At 39.4% G+C, this 20,967-nt stretch overlaps 1 protein-coding gene and 1 long non-coding RNA gene across 2 annotated transcripts in view; one reads left to right on the forward strand and one right to left on the reverse strand.

Moving 5' to 3' along the window:
• Nucleotides 1-2,810: 2,810 nt before the first annotated feature.
• LOC120297301 lies at nucleotides 2,811-10,280 on the reverse strand. The gene is made up of 2 exons (XR_005553762.1): nucleotides 10,150-10,280; nucleotides 2,811-5,505 (listed from the first exon to the last, which is right to left on the reverse strand). It is a non-coding gene; the product is annotated as an uncharacterized LOC120297301 (long non-coding RNA).
• Nucleotides 10,281-10,766: 486 nt separating this feature from the next.
• Nucleotides 10,767-20,967, forward strand: part of POMGNT1 (protein O-linked mannose N-acetylglucosaminyltransferase 1 (beta 1,2-)) — a 29,502-nt gene continuing 19,301 nt past the window's right edge. Inside the window, exons 1-5 of the mRNA XM_039319776.1 lie at nucleotides 10,767-10,961; nucleotides 12,772-12,968; nucleotides 18,597-18,702; nucleotides 19,871-19,986; nucleotides 20,741-20,806. Of these exons, the coding sequence (XP_039175710.1) occupies nucleotides 12,858-12,968; nucleotides 18,597-18,702; nucleotides 19,871-19,986; nucleotides 20,741-20,806 (399 nt within the window). The 5' untranslated portion in view covers nucleotides 10,767-10,961; nucleotides 12,772-12,857. The remainder of the gene's footprint in view (nucleotides 10,962-12,771; nucleotides 12,969-18,596; nucleotides 18,703-19,870; nucleotides 19,987-20,740; nucleotides 20,807-20,967) is intronic.

Consider the following 20,967-nt stretch of genomic DNA (forward strand, 5'->3'; position numbering starts at 1 on the left):
GTCCGCCTGCCTCTGCTTCCCTAGCAGGGCTGCCCCCGCCCCCGCCCCCGCCCCCCCCCCCGGCGCAGGCTCCTCTTCCAGCCTCCCCTTACCTGCCCCGGGATGGGAAACCTAATGCTGAGGAGCTAGCCGCCGAATCGCGAGCTCAGCTACCGTAATACTCCTCGGAGAAGCATATTCCGCCGTTACCTTATTTCCTGACTGGAGAGCAGGCAGAATAAACAAACACTGGCAAATGGAATCTGGCCTTGCCAGGTTGTGAAGGATGGCTCTGATTCGTTAGTTTAAGGGATCTCCAACCTTTTAAAACTTGTGGACTTCAACTCCCAGAATTTCTCAAGTCCAGAAGTCCATAAGTCTTAAAGTTGCCAAGGTTGGAAACCCTTGGTTTAATCTACAGGCCTTTTCCTTGCCCCGTGCCTTTCCTTCTTGACTCATATTTGCCTTTTATTACTATATATTTTATTTCTGCCTATATTTTCTGCCACTTTTTGTAGTTCAAAGCGTTTTTATATAAAAGGAGCATCATTGTTAATAAAAGCTAATGATTTTCACGATATTTGTTGTTGTTAATTGCGAGGTCGTGTCCGACCCATCGCGACCCCATGGACAACGTTCCTCCAGGTCTTCCTGTCCTCTACCATCTTCTGGAATCCATTTAAGTTCACACCTACTGCTTCAGTGACTCCATCCAGCCATCTCATGCTCTGTCGTCCTCTTCTATTGCCCTCAATCTTTCCCAGCATTAGGCCCTTCTCCAGTGAGCCCTTCCTTCTCATTAGGTGGCCAAAGTATTTGAGTTCACGATATTAAACAGACAGTATATGAAAAGGAATGTACACCAGGTTGTCAGCAGCCAAGAAAGAAGCATGACAAATGGTTCAGGCCTATGTGCAATAAATATGTGAAACATTTGGTTTATAAAATGTTTTTAAAATAATATATGGATAAAATATTGTAAACATTTGCTTTTATTTACAAAATAAATGAATAAGGTGTAGTAGATGTATAATAGTGCTTACCCCCAAAAGGACTATGGCTGAGATTGCACTTCTATTCCACACATACCCTGTCACCCTACCAATATAGTATATATGCATATGTGTCAGTTGTGTATGTGTCAATCTGAATCCATGAACAAAGAATGAGATATAAATTTAACATACAAATAATTTGACCAGGCATAAGGAAGTTTTCTGATGACTCTAGAATGAATAAGGCATTTAGTTACAGCAATGGAAAATCTCTGTGTTAATCCATAAATTTTTAAGTGATCTTGGTATGAACATGTGTATTTTGTTTTTGTTTTGTTTTTTTTAAATCAAATTTACTTAATGCCTTAAGTGGCTAGAGTAAAACTTTCCTTAGCGGCAGTTAGTTTCGTCCTGCCCATACAAGAATTTTGTATATAGGTGAATGTTGCTTAATGACTGCCCTGTTTAGTGACTGCTTGAAGTGCTAAAAAATAGTCCTCATGTATTTTGACAATCACAGAATCCCTGGACTCATGTGATCACTATTTGGGCACTTCTCAACTGATGAACATTTATGATGTTGTAGCATCCTGTGGCCATGTGATTCACACATTTCACAACTAGTTTTTGTCAAGCAGAGTCAATGAAGAAGACTGCAGTAAAATCACAAGTTGACTTCAATGACCTTCAGTCACTTGCTTAACAATTGCAGCGGAAGTGAGATTATAAACTAATCATAATTATGTGATGGTTTGCTTAGCGACTTTGCTTAGCAACAGAGTTTCCAATCCCAATTATGATCGCTAAGTGAAGATATCAAACTAACTGAGGATTCATGGCCCTTATTATTTTATCACTTTATCCACTATTTGGAGGAGTTCTTATGTTTGAACTGCAGCAGACTTTAGTTCGATAGATAAAGCTCCTTCTTTCACTGTTGGAATTATATACTAAGAAAACTTGTGCTTATTGATTCTGAGCATATCCTTCACATCTTTACGATTCAGAAGGCTAGCTAAAAATAAAATTACATCACAGGAGGTGAAGTTGGCTCACAGCTCAAAAGACTTCTTTGTCAATGTTTCTATGAATATCGCTAGACTACAATTATTCTTTTTGTAAATATGAGATGATTATATTACAGACATTTTATGATTTATGGTCCAAGGTATTGTATGAATCCAGTAAATGAGGATTACTCAGTACGCCATGGTTAAGTAGTTCAGGGCTAAGCACAATTTATTAATCCAGGCAAAGGTGTCTTCCTGTTCTGAGTCCTCAGGCTCAAAATATTCTTCCTCTGAACTACCTCTGTCAGAGAAACCATCTTCCCTGTCTCTTGCCCTGCATTCCCTTAATGCTGCAGAAGCCATTTCATCCATGTCAGAATTCATTACTACATTGTTTATCAACCTCAGCAACTTTAAGTGATGTGAACTGAAACTGCCTGGGGAATTCTCTTAAAGTTGCTGAGGTTGAGAAATGAATTACTATATAGTACAATTTTACATACTAAATAGCTCCAGTCCAGGAATATGGGATTCATCCATCATCTCTGAAAAATTTCAATTTCAGATGAGTGAGGCAACAATAATTCTTCTTCCTAGCATCCCACCTAACCCCAAATCTTGCTTCAGCAGGAGCTCTCCACAGTTCTGATCCTTAGCCCACTGATCTATACCTCTGCATGCTTCCTAATTCACCTCTCCCAATTTGGTATTTTCCTGACATACCAGAATACAGGTCAGCTTGGAAGGCTGGCAGTTACAGTCCCAACATGTGGAAAAGACACAAATGTGAATGAAGTAACAATAAATACACCTTCAATTGCAGGGATAAAGCAAGAAAATACATTTATTTGCACCGGGAGAAAGGAATTGAACTCAAGAGTTATTCATAATGGCTAGTATTTTGAAACAGATGCATAGCAAGTAGAACTTCAGTTTATAAGAGTGCATATGATAATACATATTTCTACTTAGAAATAAATACATTTTTGCTGAACTCTCAGTACCTGTTTTCCCACAGCATATTGAAGTAAATTGGCCTGCCACTCATCAGATTACTTTTCTGTGTACTTCTAGACCAGTGGTTCTCAACCTGTGGGTCGGGACCCCATTTGGGGTCGAACGACCATTTCACGGGGGTCGCCAAACAAGGCTGTCCGCCATTTTTCCCCCTTTTCTTTGGCCATGCCCCTGGCACCCGGTGATGTATAAGTGGTTGGGGGTCACCACAACATGGGGAACTGTATTATGGGGTCGTGGCATTAGAAAGGTTGAGAACCACTGTTCTAGACAGTGTGGATAACTTATGGGGATGCAAAAAATATGGTTCAATGATTAACATAGACAAGTTAACCACATACTACTGAGAAAATTGGTGAACAAGTCAATTTAGAATCAAGTAAAGCAGGGGTGTCAAACTGCCGGCAATGGCAAAACTGTCCCGATACATTGCGCAATATCATGTGATGTTGCGAGTTTGACATGTCTGAAGTAAAGGATGACTTCATTACATACAGAGCTGGAAGATCCATTTCACATTTGGAAATGAACAACTTTCAGCAAAATGTATCATGGAAACATTTTGCAACAGGTCACTCAGGATTCCTTAGCTTAGAGGATGCATGTATCTTGCCTTAAGTTTCATTGAATTTCCACAGTTTGGGTAATGTGCCTTTTGTTGATTTTGATTTTTTATTTGTTTGTTCATCAACCAGAGTTCCAATGGTAGGTGGGCAGCCATACATACTTACTGAATAATTTAAGGAATAGATAAAGTTTATAAAGTTGGAACATATCTGAAACACCACACCCCATGAAATTAGATTGGCCCTAATTCTGCCAGCTTTTTGTAAAGCAAGGGGGTGCTCCAGGGCCTAGGGATTGGAATGTTACATGACCCACTGAGAGGGTTTTGTAGTTTTGTTTGGCTTTTACCCTCAGTGACCACTGTAGGTGCTTACCTTTGTTAATATTTTAAAATTGATTTTAATGTATTATTAGCTGCCTAAAGTCACTTTTACAAGATAGGAAGCCATATAAATAAATTAAATAAATCAATATTAAGTAAGTCCCATTGGAGTTTATACTAGGGAAGATATATACAGCTTTGTAACGTAATATTACTGTTCAAATATGTAATTCTAGAAACATAAAAACTGGTTGTCCACCTGACAGACTGGCTTAAACTGACAAGATAGCAATCAAATACCTTTGCTACACACCAGACAGACCAAACTTGCTAGAGCTGCTGTAAACCGAAAGTGTGACAAATAAGGAAAACCAACAGCTCCACCACTTACAAAAGCATAATAATCTGTTTCAGGAACTAAAGAAGGTGGTTAATGGGATCAAAGAGGCACAGGATTATTAGTATTAAGATCCAGTCATGACAGAGATACTATTCTGAAGATCTAAGGGAAGAAAGATTTCTGCCAGTGGCTATATCTATTTTCATCTCAGGGCAATAAGGGTAGAGTGAGGGTCAAGAAGCAATGGTGGAAAGGGAAGATAATATTAACTTTTATTTTATTTGTACAGGAGCTCAAGGCAATATGCTGGTGTTTCCTCCTCCTATTCTTCCCCACAATAGCAAATCTGAGTGGTACATTGAGTTGACAGAGAATGGCTAGCCCAGAATCCCCAATGAACTTCCATGTCCAAGGGCAGATTAGAAGTTCAACAACTTACCCATACCACACTGGCTCTTATGATACCAAAATTCCTCTTGGGTTGCAAGTTTCTGGTGCTGTACAAAATTATTCTCTTTCGTAGTATTATGTAGCGTATTTTGGAGAGACTGTGTGTGTGTGTGTGTGTGTGTGTGTGCAGTTTTTGGCAAGGTTTTTCAGAAGCAGTTTGCCATTGCCTGTTTCCTAGGTCTGACATGACTGGCTCAAGGTCACCCTTAAGCTTTGTACCTATTCATCCTTCCTATATCTTTATTTTGGAATTCAGTCTTCATATATTCTCTCTAGTTAGCCAAACCTTTGCAACACACTTCCATATTAATCATTCATTTTTGTATTCAGTTCACATTAATTCACCATCTATTCAATATTAAATCCATCTCTTTTTTATGACATGTACATACTACTTAAGTACCTTCCCTATTTAACATGTAAGTTTCTCCTGATATGTCCGTATAACAAAGTAGGCAAAAGCATGGTTTTATACACAATTGTTTGCTATTTTGCAAAAACACAGTTTTCTCACAATAGAACATGTACTATTTGCAATTTTTATGTTGAAATAATGATCATTATAAAGATCAATTGACTGATATTACTGATTAATTGATGTTAATCAGTCAATACTTAATATCATTATTAACATTTCTCCTCCCCATATTTAATAAACCCCCATCTTATTTTTTCTTTACATAATACTACTAAAGTATTAACAAGTGATTTCTTCCTTTGGCTCCTGGTTCACATCCTAAATGGGTAAATGTAGCATTCCCTGGAAACATCTCACATAGTTTTCACTGGCCACAATGACTGAGAATTCGGGAATTTGCAGTGAATCTGGAAAGTACCAAATTGAAAAAGGCTGATGTAACTTTCAACATAACATATCCAATCCATAAAAATAAAATGCAGAATGAGTGTCAGGGTTCCGATAGATGAGCCCAGTAAAAGAGAACTCCAAGGCAAAAAAAGTTTCCTTAAAGAACATATTTATTTGGCTAGATAGTATCGGCCACGATCAAAAGTAAAACCAAGACTGAAGTCCCCCCTCAAAGGTTACAATGTTACAAAATTGAACTTCCCACCTCTATAATATGTCATAAATCACATTCCCCAATTAACTACTTGTGAGGGTTTTCTAATGGAAGCTTTAGCCCGCCCAAATGCAATCAGCAATGACTTCGGTTCCCACAGAGCAATTTATTGTTTTGACTAAACTAAAAAATACCCATTCCCCTCCTCCCAATTCTGTGGCAACCAAAAAACGAAGGGAAAAAAGCTCCAGCCAAATTCGTTTGAGAGTTGACAATGAGATTATTCATTTACCAGACCTGCCAATCTGGCTCATACTTTTCAAATGGTGTGGTCTTTTCTTTGTTTCTCCCACTTTGTAGCTGACAGTCATGCAAAACCGAATGGCTAAGAATTAGCATAGTAGTGCCTGAACAACAGAGCTACCTCTTGCACAGGCAATGAATTCAGCCAGAAACTACAAGGAAATGCATTCAGTCAGCCATTTAATTGTCAATCTACCCCAGTGAGGTTCCAATCCATCCCTTCAGAACAACAGCAGCAACAACAAAGCAGAACAGAAAACAGCATCCAGTGATCAATGACAGAGGAGATCCAGATTGCCCTGTTGACTTTCCTCCGTGCCTGGAAGAAAGAATGGACAACTGCATTTTGACCATCCTTGGCATTTACTCACCTTAGATGGAAAGTGTATCAGATGAAAGATGACACTGCTGTCTCCAGTCCCGAAAGTAATTTAAAGGAGGAAATCGGGAGGACTCCCCAAGGAAGATAATGAGTAATGACTATTATCCTCTGCAACCCAAACTATTTGAGACACAGATGCAACTGAAAAAGTGCCCATGCTTTGCCCTTAGAATAATCTTATTTTATCAAATGTAAGATGCTGCAAAAATCCTGACCAGCACTAGATGAGGTTTTGCAGCCTAGATACAATAAGGCTAACTTAGAAAAAAAAATCCTGGTACCACTACTCAGCATAGCTCAGTAAGGTAGACTTTATTTGTAGACAAAGAAGGCAGGATTTTCCTCAGCATCTCCTAGTAAGACTGAAAATATTCCTGTGTGAAAACATGTAATTTGTGTAGACTATAATGGACTAAATCAGAGATAGAAAAATGCAGACTTCCATTATTCTTCCAATGCTGCTTAGTATCTAGGAAAAAGGAACTTTTTTTTTTTTTACATTTTGGCCAATTCACAAGAAGGCAGTTTATTATCTAAGAAAGCTTATCTGAAAACATGAAGAACTACTAATAGAGACATTGAGCTAGACCAGGCATGTCAAACTCGCATGATGCCAGCAATGGGGTGGGCACAATTTCGGCATGACGGATCCGGCCCATGGGCTGGCAGTTTGACATGCCTGAGCTAGACTGACCAAATTGGTATGAGTTTCTTCTTGTAATCCTCAGATGACTTTGCCTGTAAGAATAGTGCAGAAGTTCCAAACACCTACTCTACATAATAGTCTTGCCATTCTTAAGAGATGAAGTATATTGTAGTCATAGCCTACAAACAGTAAAATGTCTCTTTTGTGAAACAATGTGAAAATGGAATCAGATGTTTAGCATTTGGTCTATGGTTATAGTTCTGCATTCACTAACCTAGAGTCATGTTGCCCCAAACCAAATGGGACTCGTCTCTAAATACTGTAGACATTTATTGTATACAACTCCATTGCAACAATATGTCAGATTGAAAAGAACCAGCTGAACTTAATGCAATAAATTATTAATTAGATCAAAATTCATCTTGAGTAGTCTATTAGTTAGAAACCTGCATTTTTAACAATCTTACAAAAAAATCAACTAAGAGCAATAAAAGAGCTAGCAGTAAAATTATCTAGCAGCTGTTCACAACATGTTTGAATGGAACGATTCATTTGAACATTGAAGTCAACACTGTGAAGTCAAAATTAATTAACTAAGATTAATTATTTAAATAATTAAATAAATGGATTTCCTTTACTGATTTATTTGAATATTATTCCTATCCTTTAAATGGCTCGCAATGTATGACAATTACAATAAAGCAGATTAAAGAGAAAATATCAATATTAAGAGTAGTATAAATTATCCAACAGTTTTAAAAACAGCAACAAAATAAATAGAGAATTTGAGAACCTATGAAAAATTCTGTGCCCGATAATAAAGTGATATCAAAACAGGCTGTGTGGGAAAATTTCACCTATCACTATCTCTGATTAGCAGTCAGCCTTATCTGTAAAATGCCCTGGTTGTTTCTAAATATGGCCTTTAAATTATGTAAATAATCCTGGGTGTGCATGCAAACAGTGCACAGCCTTCCCTCATTTTTTAACATCACGCACAACTTATTCCATTTGAAATACTACTTCTGTTGACTGAGAGTAAAAAAAGAGTATATCCATACACAAACTTAAGGGGTTAAAACTTTTCAATCTACACATCTATAAGAAATCCTAAGGAAGCACAGAATTGTGTGGGTGAGATTATGTTTAGTAAAATATTTTCCCATGAACTAAGTCACCCTGCTTCTGTTTACCCATGCCATTATGCTGCCACTTAGTGGCGCAAAACTGCTTCTCCATGAGATAGCCATCTACTTTTATTACAAAATGATTCAACCTATCACTTTTGCCCATCTGTGCTTTTAGGTGCACAGGCCCTATACAAATGTTACAGCCTTTTAAATGAATCAACATGTGTGCTACCACTTTTCAAAAGCACATTACAGCGTTTCCCCGAAAATAAGACCCACCCGAAATTAAGCCCTAGCCTAATTTTTTGGGGTAGGACTAATATAAGCCCTACCCTCAAAATAAGCCTGGGGAGTGGGCATGGCCAGCACAAGCAGTGGCGAGCGTGCGGGGGCCAATGGTGTCTGGCAACAGCTGTAGCCCTCCGTCCCCTTGGCACAACGCAAATAAGTCTGAGCACAGAGGCAGAGGTGGGGGAAGGTAAGTGATCCAGATGCGATGCACACTTTTCACCCAGAGGGAGACTGGAAGCTTCATCTGCTTGCAAATGGGGCGCTTGGGAATGGAGCGATTAGCCCCATTTCCAAGCATCCGATTTGCAAGCAGACGAAGCTTCCAGTCCCCGTCATTTCTCCAGCTGGGCAAAATGTGCCCCATTTCCAAATGCTCCATTTGCAAGCAGATAAAGCTTCCAGTCTCCCTCTGGGCTAAAAGTGTTTGGGTTTCTATTAAGTTAAGCAACTACAATGATCTACCCAACTTAACATATCCTGAGTTCAGGCAGAGTTATTAAGCTGGATAGTAGCTTAATGGCAGGATACAAAATGTTCTGCATGTCTTTGCTGTCATCTCCTGGTCATCTAGATTTTTGCACCCTAGCTAAGCTGTACCTAATAGCTTCAGCCTAGGGTCTACTAGCCCAAGTTCAAGAGAAAGCATTTGTTTAAAGAATTACAGATTCATTAAAGGCACATCTACCAGTAGTTATGAGTTAGCTAAAGGGGAGTACTATATGCCCATGCAATATATCTGAGAAGTCTTAACAAATAATAAGACATTGCCAGAAGGCTTCGTGTTAACTATTCAGAATTTCTCTATCTCCCCCATTGTACAGAATTAAATAGCAAACTAAATCAACATCAACAATCATATTGTCCAAATAATTGCCAAATGCAACAATATTTATGAGCACTTCAGCTAAAATTCTGTATTCAGTCCTAGTATTGACTTGCAAAGATGTAGCACTATCAGCCAACTTTTGAAAGTCCCTGATGGCTGAGAGACTATAGCATCCTGATCTTATCTGACATATATATATAGCTGTCAGAATTTGACACCATCTGATTGCTAATATATAGCAGCAGTCAATTATTTAACATTATGTGACATGTAGCAGCCAGCATTTATTTATTCATCAAACCCTTTCCCAACCTGGAGCTGATTGTTAGGCTGGTTGAAGATTTGGGTCATGGCTTAAAAGAGTAAGCAATAAACTGGTGATGAAATCCGCTGTCAGTATACAGAAGTTATGCCCTGGGATTAGTGATGACCTAATTATAAGACATACTCCTTTATGCGCCTGCTTATATCAATTTAATTTAGTGTAGGGTCCTTCGTGCTCTCCGGAGCTTGGATGTTTTCTTGCAGATGTTCCATTACCAAACTAGGTGCACTGATATTACCTAGTTTGGTAATGAAACATCTGCAAGAAAACAATCAAGCTTAGAGAGCACCAAGGACCCCATAATTGAACCCTGAGCTACAAATATTCTCCTCCTTTGATAATTAGCTCAGTTCTCTCATCTCTTCAGGGGCTCACACCATCCGAGGGAGGATTTAAATCAGGTCATATTAATCTGAGCTGGAGGCAAAGAAGGGCACCTATAGTTTAATAATTAAAAATCGAGGAAGTAAAACATGGCTTCGTTTACAATACTAAATGTCTTGGCAGAATCGTGTTTGTTGAACAAGCAACACTGACTTGGTACCTTTACAACACCAGGGCATAAAAGATGGATCTATAAACCTCACTCGTGGCATTCAGTCACAGACCCCGATCCAGCCACATAAAAGCGTCACACGAAGGAAGTCCCCGAAATCCGCCTGCCGGGGTCTTCAAACCCAGGGGATTCCAGACGGCCATCTCGAAAGCTGTTGCGTAAGCGAGCGATACCGCGCGTGTGCCTGGAGGGCCATCAGTTACCTCCGACGGTATCTGTATTGGGAAAACCTCGGCTTCGATGCAGGCCAAGTCGAGGGAAAGCGGTTCTTCTCACCCCGTCGTCTCCTTCAGAGCCCAATGCGCGTCTGCTCTCCACACGGCCGCGGGAGGCGAAGCAGCCGGGAACGAGCTCCCATCTCACGAACAGAGAGAGAGCGAGAGAGCTGGGTGAAGTATTCCCGCCCCCGCGCCCTCTTTCGAAAGAAGTGCCCCAACTTTAATAGGCACCTGAGATAACCAATCACATTTTGCGCCATGCTGGCTCTTTCCTTGCAGCTGCTTGTTGTTGCTGCCGCCGCCGCCGCCTCGAATTGAAAAGCAGAGGCCTCGCCTCCTCTTCCAGCCGCTCCGCCTTCCGTTCCTTCTCCCCGACCTGGCTAGTTGCCTTACTTGAGCCGTCTCCTTTAAGACCGGGCTTTCTAACCTTATATCCCGCGCCGGAAGCAGAGCGGCGCGTTAATTTCAGCTTCTCGGAGAAGGGGATCGGCAGCTATTTCCACCCGCGCTCGTGCAGAGTTCTGCGTGCGGCGCCCGGCTACGGAGAAAGCTCCGTTGCTGGCCTGGCGGGGCTCAGTGTCAGTAAGTGGATCCGCGCCTCTTAAGAGCGACAGAGGGTGTGAAAATGGGGGGGATTCGCTTGGGAAGCGGGGGCGGAGGGGGGTCTTTCCTACCAGACTGTGTGATTCATTTTGCATCATCATCATCACCATCCACCCACTTCAGTTTGTTTTCTGGGGAAACCGGTTCATCCGCCTTAATTCGCTCCCCTTTACGCGCTTCCAAATCCGTCTCGTTTACTCTCCGCCTTATTTACGGGCGGCTGATAGAGGGGTTTGTTTTGAGACAATTGTAGGATGCCCGGCTCCTTTGTTTGGTAGCCAATGCTGTCTTTCTCTACCCCCCCCCCCGCCACCTTCTGCGTTGGGAATTTTGCGCGTTTATTTGTTGAACGTTTAATCCGCCTTTTGTTCAAGAGCCCCAGGCGGCGTGCGTAGCACGTTTCTTTGATGAATCTAACTCTGATATAAGCTTGCTTTGAGTTGGGTAATTTGTGAGAAGGGTTGAAAAGTTATGGGTAGTATAAAACAAATGTTTTGTACAGATGTTGCCCCTATAATTCTTAGAATGCCTGGCTAGCATGTCGATGAATAGGACGTTTGAGTGACTAAAAGCTTTGTGGGATTTGAAGTAAAGAATATGGTAAATGGTGGTAGATTGAGGATGCTAATAGAAAAAAAAATATCCTCTAGTCTAGAAAATATCCTTTGAGTAACGAAGTTTTGCTGACTCTAAATGATGAAAAATCTGTAATATGACTTTGATGTATGATCCAGTTTTGTCTATAGAGATCTAGATCAGAAGGCAATTTATAGAACTCTTTTCTTAGCAATGTTGGCAGGATGGTTCTGTGTGGGAAATTCAGAACCAGCTAGATCTGGTCTCTTTAACTTAGAACAGCCCACATGCAATATGTAGCATGTTTGGTTCCTTAATTTTATTTTATCTTTTTTGAGAATGGAAATGGGACAAAATTTTCTGAATGCCTCCTAAGATCTTGTTTCCCCCTTCCATTTTCTGCTGTCTCCAACTTCTACAGAAAGTTCTGTTTATCTGAAAGTACATTTTCTGGGGTGCGGATTGCACATATATGTACATATATGAATATAATAGGACAGTGGTGGCAAACCTATGGCACGGGTGCCAGAGGCAGCACTCAGAGCCCTCTCTGTAGGCATGCGCGCCGTCGCCCCAGTCCTAGGCCTTTAGCTGGGTTTTATAAAACCTTTTTGCTTTAGGCCTCTGCTGCCATGTGCAAAAAAGAAAAGGTCCAATCAATCAGTCAATTTCAACTTCTTGCAGGAAAAAAAAGATCTTGCAAAGTTGGAATTGATTGATTGAACTTTTTAGTCCCACCCAGTCTGCCGTTACCATCGCAGCCATGCCCACTCAATGGGCCACACCCACCCAATTGGCCACACCCAGCCAATGGGCCATACCCACCCGGCACCTGACGATGCATAAGAGGGGTTTGGGTTGCAGTTTGGGCACTCGGTCTCGAAAAGGTTCGCCATCACTGTAATAGGATTTTATTGAGATGTGGCCTAAAACTCAAGGTCCTTTGCTTGGCTCCTTATTCAACAGTCTTCATTCTCCTTTTAGTTTTGTCTGACAAAGAATTCATTGTCCAATCTGTCCTTGTCATACCATTACATCCTGCAAACTTCCAAGTGTGCTGTCCAGAATAAATTATGTTAATTAAATATTTGTGCAAACTTGGGGTTTAAAAAAATCAGCAAAAACATAGTGACATTCTCAGGCATTTGAACCTAAATATGACCAAGTACTTCCTTCCAGGCTTCCATTTTATTTGTTTTCTTTATCCTGCCAGGTTTAACTTGAAGAGTTCAACTAGAGAAGAGCAGATGGTGAGAGTTACCTCATGTTATCCACTGCTGTCCATTTTGCCCTGCTGTGATGGATGAATGGAAGCCTAACCCACAGCCCAAGCCGTGGAAGAAACGCAGCTGGTACCTGGCCTGGAAGTACAAGTTGACAAATCAGAGGGCGCTCAGGAGACTGTGTCAGGTGAGAAGAAGTCCCAATGTGTCCCCTTTCTGTTTAGATAACCTTGGTAATGGGGAGCATTATGTCTGGTAAAGTGATTAGCGAAGATCTTTGGTTTTAAATACTTCCGGATTACAGTGTTCAAGGAACTGTAATCCTTGAAATGGAATCACGTGGAGGTGATATTCTTTATATAGCCTCAAGAGCATATTTACACAAATGGATGCATTGCTTTGGAAAGACAGGATAGTGTAGGATTTTGCAAGCTAGCAGATCCTTATTATAATGCAAACTGTTATTCAGGCAAGAGTGCAGGGCCATGAAAGCTCATGTTACAGTAAGAATTACTCAGCATGGTACATTAAGACATTTGTATTTTTTTAATGTATCAGACAAGATCATATGATCTCCTGAATTTGTTTCTTTGGGACACTCACTATTTTTTTTCTATTTAGTTTATTTTTCAGTCTAAAGGCCAGTTGCATGCACTTTGAATTAAAAATTTAAAAAGCTATAATAAAGGGTTTTTTAAACATTTACAAACTGATACCTCTGATAACTATAATACATAAGCTGTGCCCATTTTGGATGGTATGTCCGTGCATGCTTCGAAAAGGATTTGGACCTTTTCAGACCATACACAAGAACAGAAATCTGTAGGATGAATTAAATTATCCAGCATTTCTCAGGTTTCCATGCAAGCCTGAAAACAATGTGTTCCCTTAGTGTTCTTTTGCTACTAATGGCAAAGATATCCGAAGAAAATCATATATTCACCCATCTCAGACTAGATGACTAGGCAGAGTACAATAAAAATCAAGAATTAGAATGTATAATAAAATCACTTAAAATACTTATATAAGTAAACATAAATAAGATCACAAGGTTAGAAATGGTATGTTCTTCTTGGTTCAGGAGATTTCCAGGCTGATTAAAAAAAAATGTTTTGAGGCCTTTCCAAAGGGCAAAAAGGGTTAGCACCAACCTCACTTCAGGGGAAATGGAGATCCTTTTGTAACATAATAATTTGCATCCCACTTGCTACAAATCCTATTTTGGCACAATTTCTAAATGCACTGTATTTTAAATCCAGAACAACTGAGGTTGCCTTAGAGCAGTGATGGCGAACCTTTTAGAGACTGAATGCCCCAGAACTAGCTCCACCCCTGCTCCGCCCCCGCCTGCCTGCAGGGCCACTCACCGTCTCCAGGGCCCACCGCAGATCACCCAGCAGCACCAAGGCAGCCCTCTGCCTGCACCCTGCAGCATCAACTGTGCGCGATGGGGCCTGAGGGCAGAGTCTTGTCTACACTGCCTGGCTGCTGTGTCCTTGGCTGCACTGCTCCACATGGACCACACTTGGGGGCAACTCTTCTCCAGGGGGGTGCTGGTGAGGGGGTCACGGGGAGGCAAGGCTGGGGCAATGACATGTGTGCCCACGGAGAGGGATCTGAGTGCCGCCTCTGGCACCCGTGCCATAGGTTCACCACCACTGCCTTAGAGGATATCTGTGCTTCACAGAAGCTTCCTACCTGCATCTATTCTAGGCTGAACTTTTTTGTAGATTCATTGAAACCTGCTGTTACTACAACGTATCCAGTTTCTATTGTCTTTCTGAGCAAAGAATTGTCTTTGTCTCCACCTTTGCATGTGATTTATCTCTGTATATTGATACATTTAAAACTTATGTGCATTGCTTTTTTAACTGTAACTGTTTTAACTAAACAGTTGAATTGGTCTGTTACAGATTGCAATACACACACCGGGGTGTATTGTAGTATGTATAACCAAGCCAATTATGCCTTATTTAGAAGTGATAGTTAAGGTTGTGCTGCATATGAAAGGAGATTGGAAGCCAGGCATAATCTGGGGTGTTCTTTGTTCTTTTGTTTTTGGCAAAGCAACCTGGTACCCAGGTACATTGGCTGGCAGGGAATAGGATAGCAAAAGTTCCTGCTGAGGACCCTATTAACACTTGCAGAAATGTCCATGCCATTGGATATGGACAATGATTAGTTCATTTAAGCAGATTGATCATTTCCTTTTTTGTTAGGATATATTCACATACATCAAAGCTGCAGTACTGGCTGAGGGAAGAGCAGCAGTTTATAATTTAACCCCTAAGAACAATTAAAGTCTTTATTAATTGATTTATCCACTTGAAACCCTAGTGGTGCACTGAGATAAATCATTGGAGCTATTTCTGATACAAGATCCTCTTATGACTACTGTCTGGTTTGGTGTTTTGTTTTACTTTGAGTAATGTGCATAAACCATTGAGGACCTTAGTGGGCAGATTTATGAGGTGGGGGCTAGGATTTTTCAAGGAAAGGTAAGGTTTTATAAACTAAAAAAATGATTCCTTCCTTCCTTCCTTCGTTCCTTCCTTCTTTCTTTCCCTCCCTCCCTCCCTCCTTCCTAAAATACATTCTAGTGTGCAAATGATCCATATATTTATACTTGGAAATAAATGCACACATGAACTCAGCAAACATTCATGGAGAAAATCATGTACAGTAGTAGTTGTGATTGCCGTGATCAAAAACCATGGTGGATTAGTAGCCATTTTTTGTGTGACGCAAGGTAGGTTGTTCCATGTGTGACAAATGTTCTCACCTGAGGTCCCCAAAAATGAACTGAAGGGAACTGGGGGAAATCTGGGTTTTGTTTACACCCTCGCCTATAATGTAACCAAATCACTTTTCCTTATGTAGACTGCTCTGGGCCTCCCAAGTTATTAAACATTGTAGGGCAACACAGGATAGAAATGGCTCTCTCAAACACAGTTCCCAGTTCTGTTTTGGATTTACTACTGATGATTTGTGACTAATAATGGATTTCTTAGACATTTTATCTCCCTAGCAAAGGGAAATAAATTCATGCTGCTACATTCTAGAGACTGACAGTGTAGCAGTCAGGAAGGCATGACAAATGTATTGCAATATCTTGTCTGGATCCCCATGTCTTAAAATAGCAACTTTAATACAGAGCTGTCAGTGCTGTGGGAGATCCAGACACCTTAGCTACATGTAGGCAGGAGTCTTCAAGTTCAGGTTCCCATAGAAACCTATCTGCTCATTGTGCCTTCATCACCAGAGATTTAATCATTATACCACCATACAATATGTTGTAGAAATGTCACATATCCACATAACACTTTATAGTATTACCATATAATGAAAGGAAGACTGATACTCTTTTTCTGTGGAGATAAATTAAGTAGAGGAAGTTGCTTTCTTGTGGGGGGGGGAAATCTTGTGTCCAGTAGGAAATTAGAAAAATTTGAGCATCTATAAGCATATGAATTATAGGACATGTAGTTAAATGATTTTAGAACATCTTGTTTGGGAAAACATTGTAATAGAATGAAGAAACAATTTGTATTTTTTCAGTGCAATGCCCAAATGCTTTACTTCTCAATTTTGAAGCACATTTTATTTATCAATTCTATTTGAGCTTGCATTTTTTAATTTTTATTAACATCTTCTTATTTTTAACTTTAAAACAGAAAGCATTCCCACGAATATCTGATCCATTTGGCTAGCTTAATTCAAGTTTATACAAAAGCATTTTCATCAAAAAATAAGCATAGTAAAAATAAAAGTTATTGTCCCCTTTGTCCATTTTTTAAAAACTTTTCAAATCATTTGTTGGTTACATTTTGTGCCAAAAGTTTCTGAATCTTTGAATCTTAGACTGTTTTTTTATTTTAGTAATACAGAAAAAAAGTTACACTAATTAAGGGGGCAGAGTTGCTGCAAAGGAAAAAATCTACCTCCACGTTAATTATATTCAAAAGTGGCTAAGAAATTAGGATGGCTGGATTTAATGTCCAAATAGGCTACATTGCAATTGTGAGTGAAGATGGAATACTGCAATTTCTAGCTGCTTGACTCAGGAACTAATTGAAAAACTTTTGTTCATGCAGTTCACTCCTGAGGAGCAGCTGTCTGGAGTACAGATGGGCTTATCTCACAATCTCTTCTTGATCTGAAGAGATTTCACTGGCCAGTGTCTGCCTTCTGGCCAGATTCTCAGCTTCAATGTTGTTCCCGCTCCTTTAGAGATGTCCAAGCTGCCTTTAATTCCCATCAGATATCGCTATTTGAAATATACTGAATGTCTCTAAATCTTTCTGATTTCCAGCTATAATGTATTTTAGATGTGATGTGAATCCTAATCCACAGATAAATATTAGTGATTTGGTCCTAAGATTATTGATGTGATCTCTGTGGATACAGACAGAAACACAGAGAAGTTAAAAAAAAAACGCATTACATAGCATCCATAAAAATCTGTTTATATCTGCACTAGATATACCTGGGGAAACAAAAACTTCTGATTGCCATAGTGATGGGACAGAATTTGTTTGCAGTTATAAAGACTTTCTAATGCTAGTCATTTGGTAGGTAGTATACAATTATGGTATAAGAACCTTTGGTGCTACAGCATAAAATGATGTTTCAAAGAATTGTTTTAGGTTTGAGGCTCAGACTCTGCCTTTATTTATGCTTATGTTCTTCAATATACTTTTCTTCTACACTTGTCATCCAGGTAGCCACCCATTACATTTTTAAGATTTAAAATTGATCCATAATCCATAAAAGCTAGGGACTGTTGCTCTACTTTTAGGGCTGTTCTTAAAAGAGAGGAAACAAGATGATAGATTGAATAATAAGAGGCATTCTGATTTTATAGGTATAATTCAGTGAGCTTTATTTGGCAGTTTTCTCTGAGATAGAAAATAGCATAAATCATACTCATTTTGTGCAGACAGCTCTCTTCTCAGAGACTGTCCCTTCGTATTACACAGCCTTTTGTTTCATGGATAATATAATGTGCATGCTCCACTAAGAAAATCTTGCTGCAGTTTGCACCAGTGATATGACTCCATATTCCTATCAAGTAGCTTGTTTTCACTGCCCTAAAATCTGTTCACAGTTTGTCAGGGAAGGCAGTCTTTTTGAACCTGTTATGGTATAAATTCTTTTAGGGTCATCTAAAAGAATGGTGGTGAGAGATCAATCTTATATTTTAAGCGTTATGTTGTAAGGTTGATATTAAACGAATGCTACAGATGAATGCATGACATGATCTGCTATTGTCACAACTATTATTAACATACATGAATGCAGTTCACTTAAAGAACTGTATGCCACTTATTTATTTCTATTAATAAATGATGGAAAACATTCCATATTTATGTCGTATGACACCTAATCCAAAAATTGATTTCCATCTCCAAAAGTCAGCAGTTTGGTTTAAGGAATGTTCATTTAAGGAATGAACAGCTGGCTACTTACTATAGAAACCTGGATATAATCTGCAGAAAACTCAGTATTTTCCATTATTTCATCCTTATGCATGATAAAGGAAGTACGTGCTGCACAATGACAGAAAGGCCCACCAGTACATAAAATGAAGAAAAAAATTTAGAGGAAAATAGAGGTAAATGGAAGCAGGAACTAGATTTCATCCCTAAATAACAATGGGAAAGTTCAACAAAGAAGTTCTTGTCATTCACTTTTCCAGTCCTTCCTGTTAAGTCTAGCATAAAAATCTGTGTTTTCATCATGAAGGAGTTTTAAGAATCAGGTTTTCCAAATCTATTTTTTTCTTAATCTAACGAAGGAGGCTTTTGCCTTACAGATGGGAGCAGTCCTTTTCTTGCTGGTAACTGTTATTGTGAACATAAAGTTGATCTTGGACACTAGAAGAGCAGCCAGTGAAGAAGAAGAATCAGCTCAGGATTATGGTGAGCTGGAAATGTGATTAGATGGTGGTCTTAGAATGTACTGTGTGATTGGTAGTCACATTCTGGGAGAAATGGAATGTTCTAGGGAATGTAGACTGTTCTGTGATTGGAGAATGAATTTTCCATGCAACATTACTTAACCCCTGACTAGTGAATACCCTTCCATATTTCTAGTTATAGGAGCATTAAACATGGTCTAAATTTTTGATAGTGTTGCTTGGAAAATAGTTTTTGATAGTTCAGAGAGAGAAAGACACTGTTTCTTAAATATATGTAACTGGACTAGTAATACCTTCCAGACCTTAAACATTTCCAGGTAAAATTAAGCAAGTAGGCCATGGTTTATATTCTAGCTTTTGTAAATAAATAAAAAAAATGGCCAGGAGAATATTGATTTAAGTGTCAAAGGGAAGAAGAACCGGAAAATTGAATATCTTGTATTTACAAATGAAAACTGAGTAATCAAAATTAGTTTAACCAGGTAACCATTAAACTAGAATTTTAAAATCAAATAACACTCAGTTGAAGTCTTTAATCTTATGCTGCAGACTGTTAAAAGCTAAGTGGAAGGAAAAATGTTAGTTTTCTTTTTATATAGACAACATGATGTCCTTTGGGGGATAATTCTACATGCTTCCACATCAAATGTTCTATCTGTGCTTTCATGAATAAACTTTATTAAACCTGTTGGTATACAGCTAGTCCTCGTTGGGTGACCATATTTGGGACTGGCAACTTGGTCGTTAAACAAAGCAGTCACTAAGTGACATCCCAACTATGCTTACAATCTTATATCAGCTTTCCTTTGTTTTACAAACCTGAGAAGGTTGTAAATGTGAGAAAGGGTCACAAAGTTATTTTTTTCATTACTGTCGTAACAGTGAATGATCGCTATCAGAGGTAGTTGCTAAATGAGAACATATACGCTATACCAGGGGTCCTCAACCTTGGCAACTTTAAGACTTGTGGACTTCAACTCCCAGAATTCCTCAGCCAGCAAATTCTGGAAGTTGAAGTCCACAAGTCTAAAAATTGCCAAGGTTGAGGACCCCTGCACTATACAGAAGGCCTTTCAGAATGTTCATAATTTATGTGGAGATTGCCACAGGATAAGAGATTAAACCTCTGGCCATAAGAATCTAAAATATGGGGCTCTCTCATTTCCTAGATGAAGGTTTGCAGAAGCTAGAGATTCCTCGGCGGCCTGTGAGTAGCAGAAAAGTTCTGGACATTGAGGTCTATTCCAGTCGCTCCAAGGTTTATGTTGCAGTTGATGGGACCACGGTGAGAATCTGCACTGCAGTTGTAAGATGCAAGAATCAGGGCAATAATACATTCTTACATAGTTTACTATGAAGGAGAGTATAGTGCTTCTTGAATTGGAGTCTCTTCCTGCATTATTTGACCATGGGTGTGGGTTTGGGTGTGGGTGTATTCAGGCTTCAGTTTTACTGCATCCTGTTAGGCCAGCAAGCATATGTAGAACTGTAACTTTAAAATATGAGTATACAATACTCATTTTCTGTCTTTGGATGACCTTTTGTTTTTTAATAAAATTTCTAGTTAAATGCATTCATGGTGGAGGAACAATACTATTTAAAAAAACAAACAAACACCAGTCTGTTCATTAATAGAAAAGTGAGCACATTTTGTGTTCTGTTTGCAGTTTACAAGAGTAGTGGTTTTGTAAGGAATCCAGGAAAGTTATGCTGTGTTTTCCCTATGTGTCTGCATCCCCACACATATGCATATCATGAAACAATTTCATGAGCTGCTTTCACCTTATAATGCTTTCATATCTCCTCTTCGAAGTTCTTAGTATAAAAGCTGACTATAATTCTTTCCAACATGTTGGATTATGTTCTGAGTAAAGAGCAGAACTAAGTTGCAAAAGCTAGTTCAGAGGGATTCTGAGTTACAAACATCACTGAAGAAAATTTCTGGAAGAAAATGATGTTCAAGAAACAGGGGAGGACTGACAAGGATAACAAGTGTGAAAAGGATAGTTTGATAACAATTGCTTTTGTTAACTGTACAGGTTTTAGAAGATGAAGCCCGGGAACAAGGCAGAGGCATCCATGTCATTGTGTTAAATCAGGCTACAGTAAGTGATGAAGAACATAATGTGACCTAAATGAGGCCAATGTGCTCCTTTTTCCTGACAAAAAGGCAAAGGCAGTGTGGAGTTTCTTACATTTACGCAAAACTAATCTTCAGTCATCACTGAAGTCCAAAAAAGCTGCATTTTGGAATAGATTTTTTCCC

This window comes from Crotalus tigris, unplaced genomic scaffold (genome assembly GCF_016545835.1).
Source record: "Crotalus tigris isolate CLP2741 ecotype Arizona unplaced genomic scaffold, ASM1654583v1 scf7180000023617.9722795, whole genome shotgun sequence".
NCBI lineage: Eukaryota > Metazoa > Chordata > Lepidosauria > Squamata > Viperidae > Crotalus > Crotalus tigris.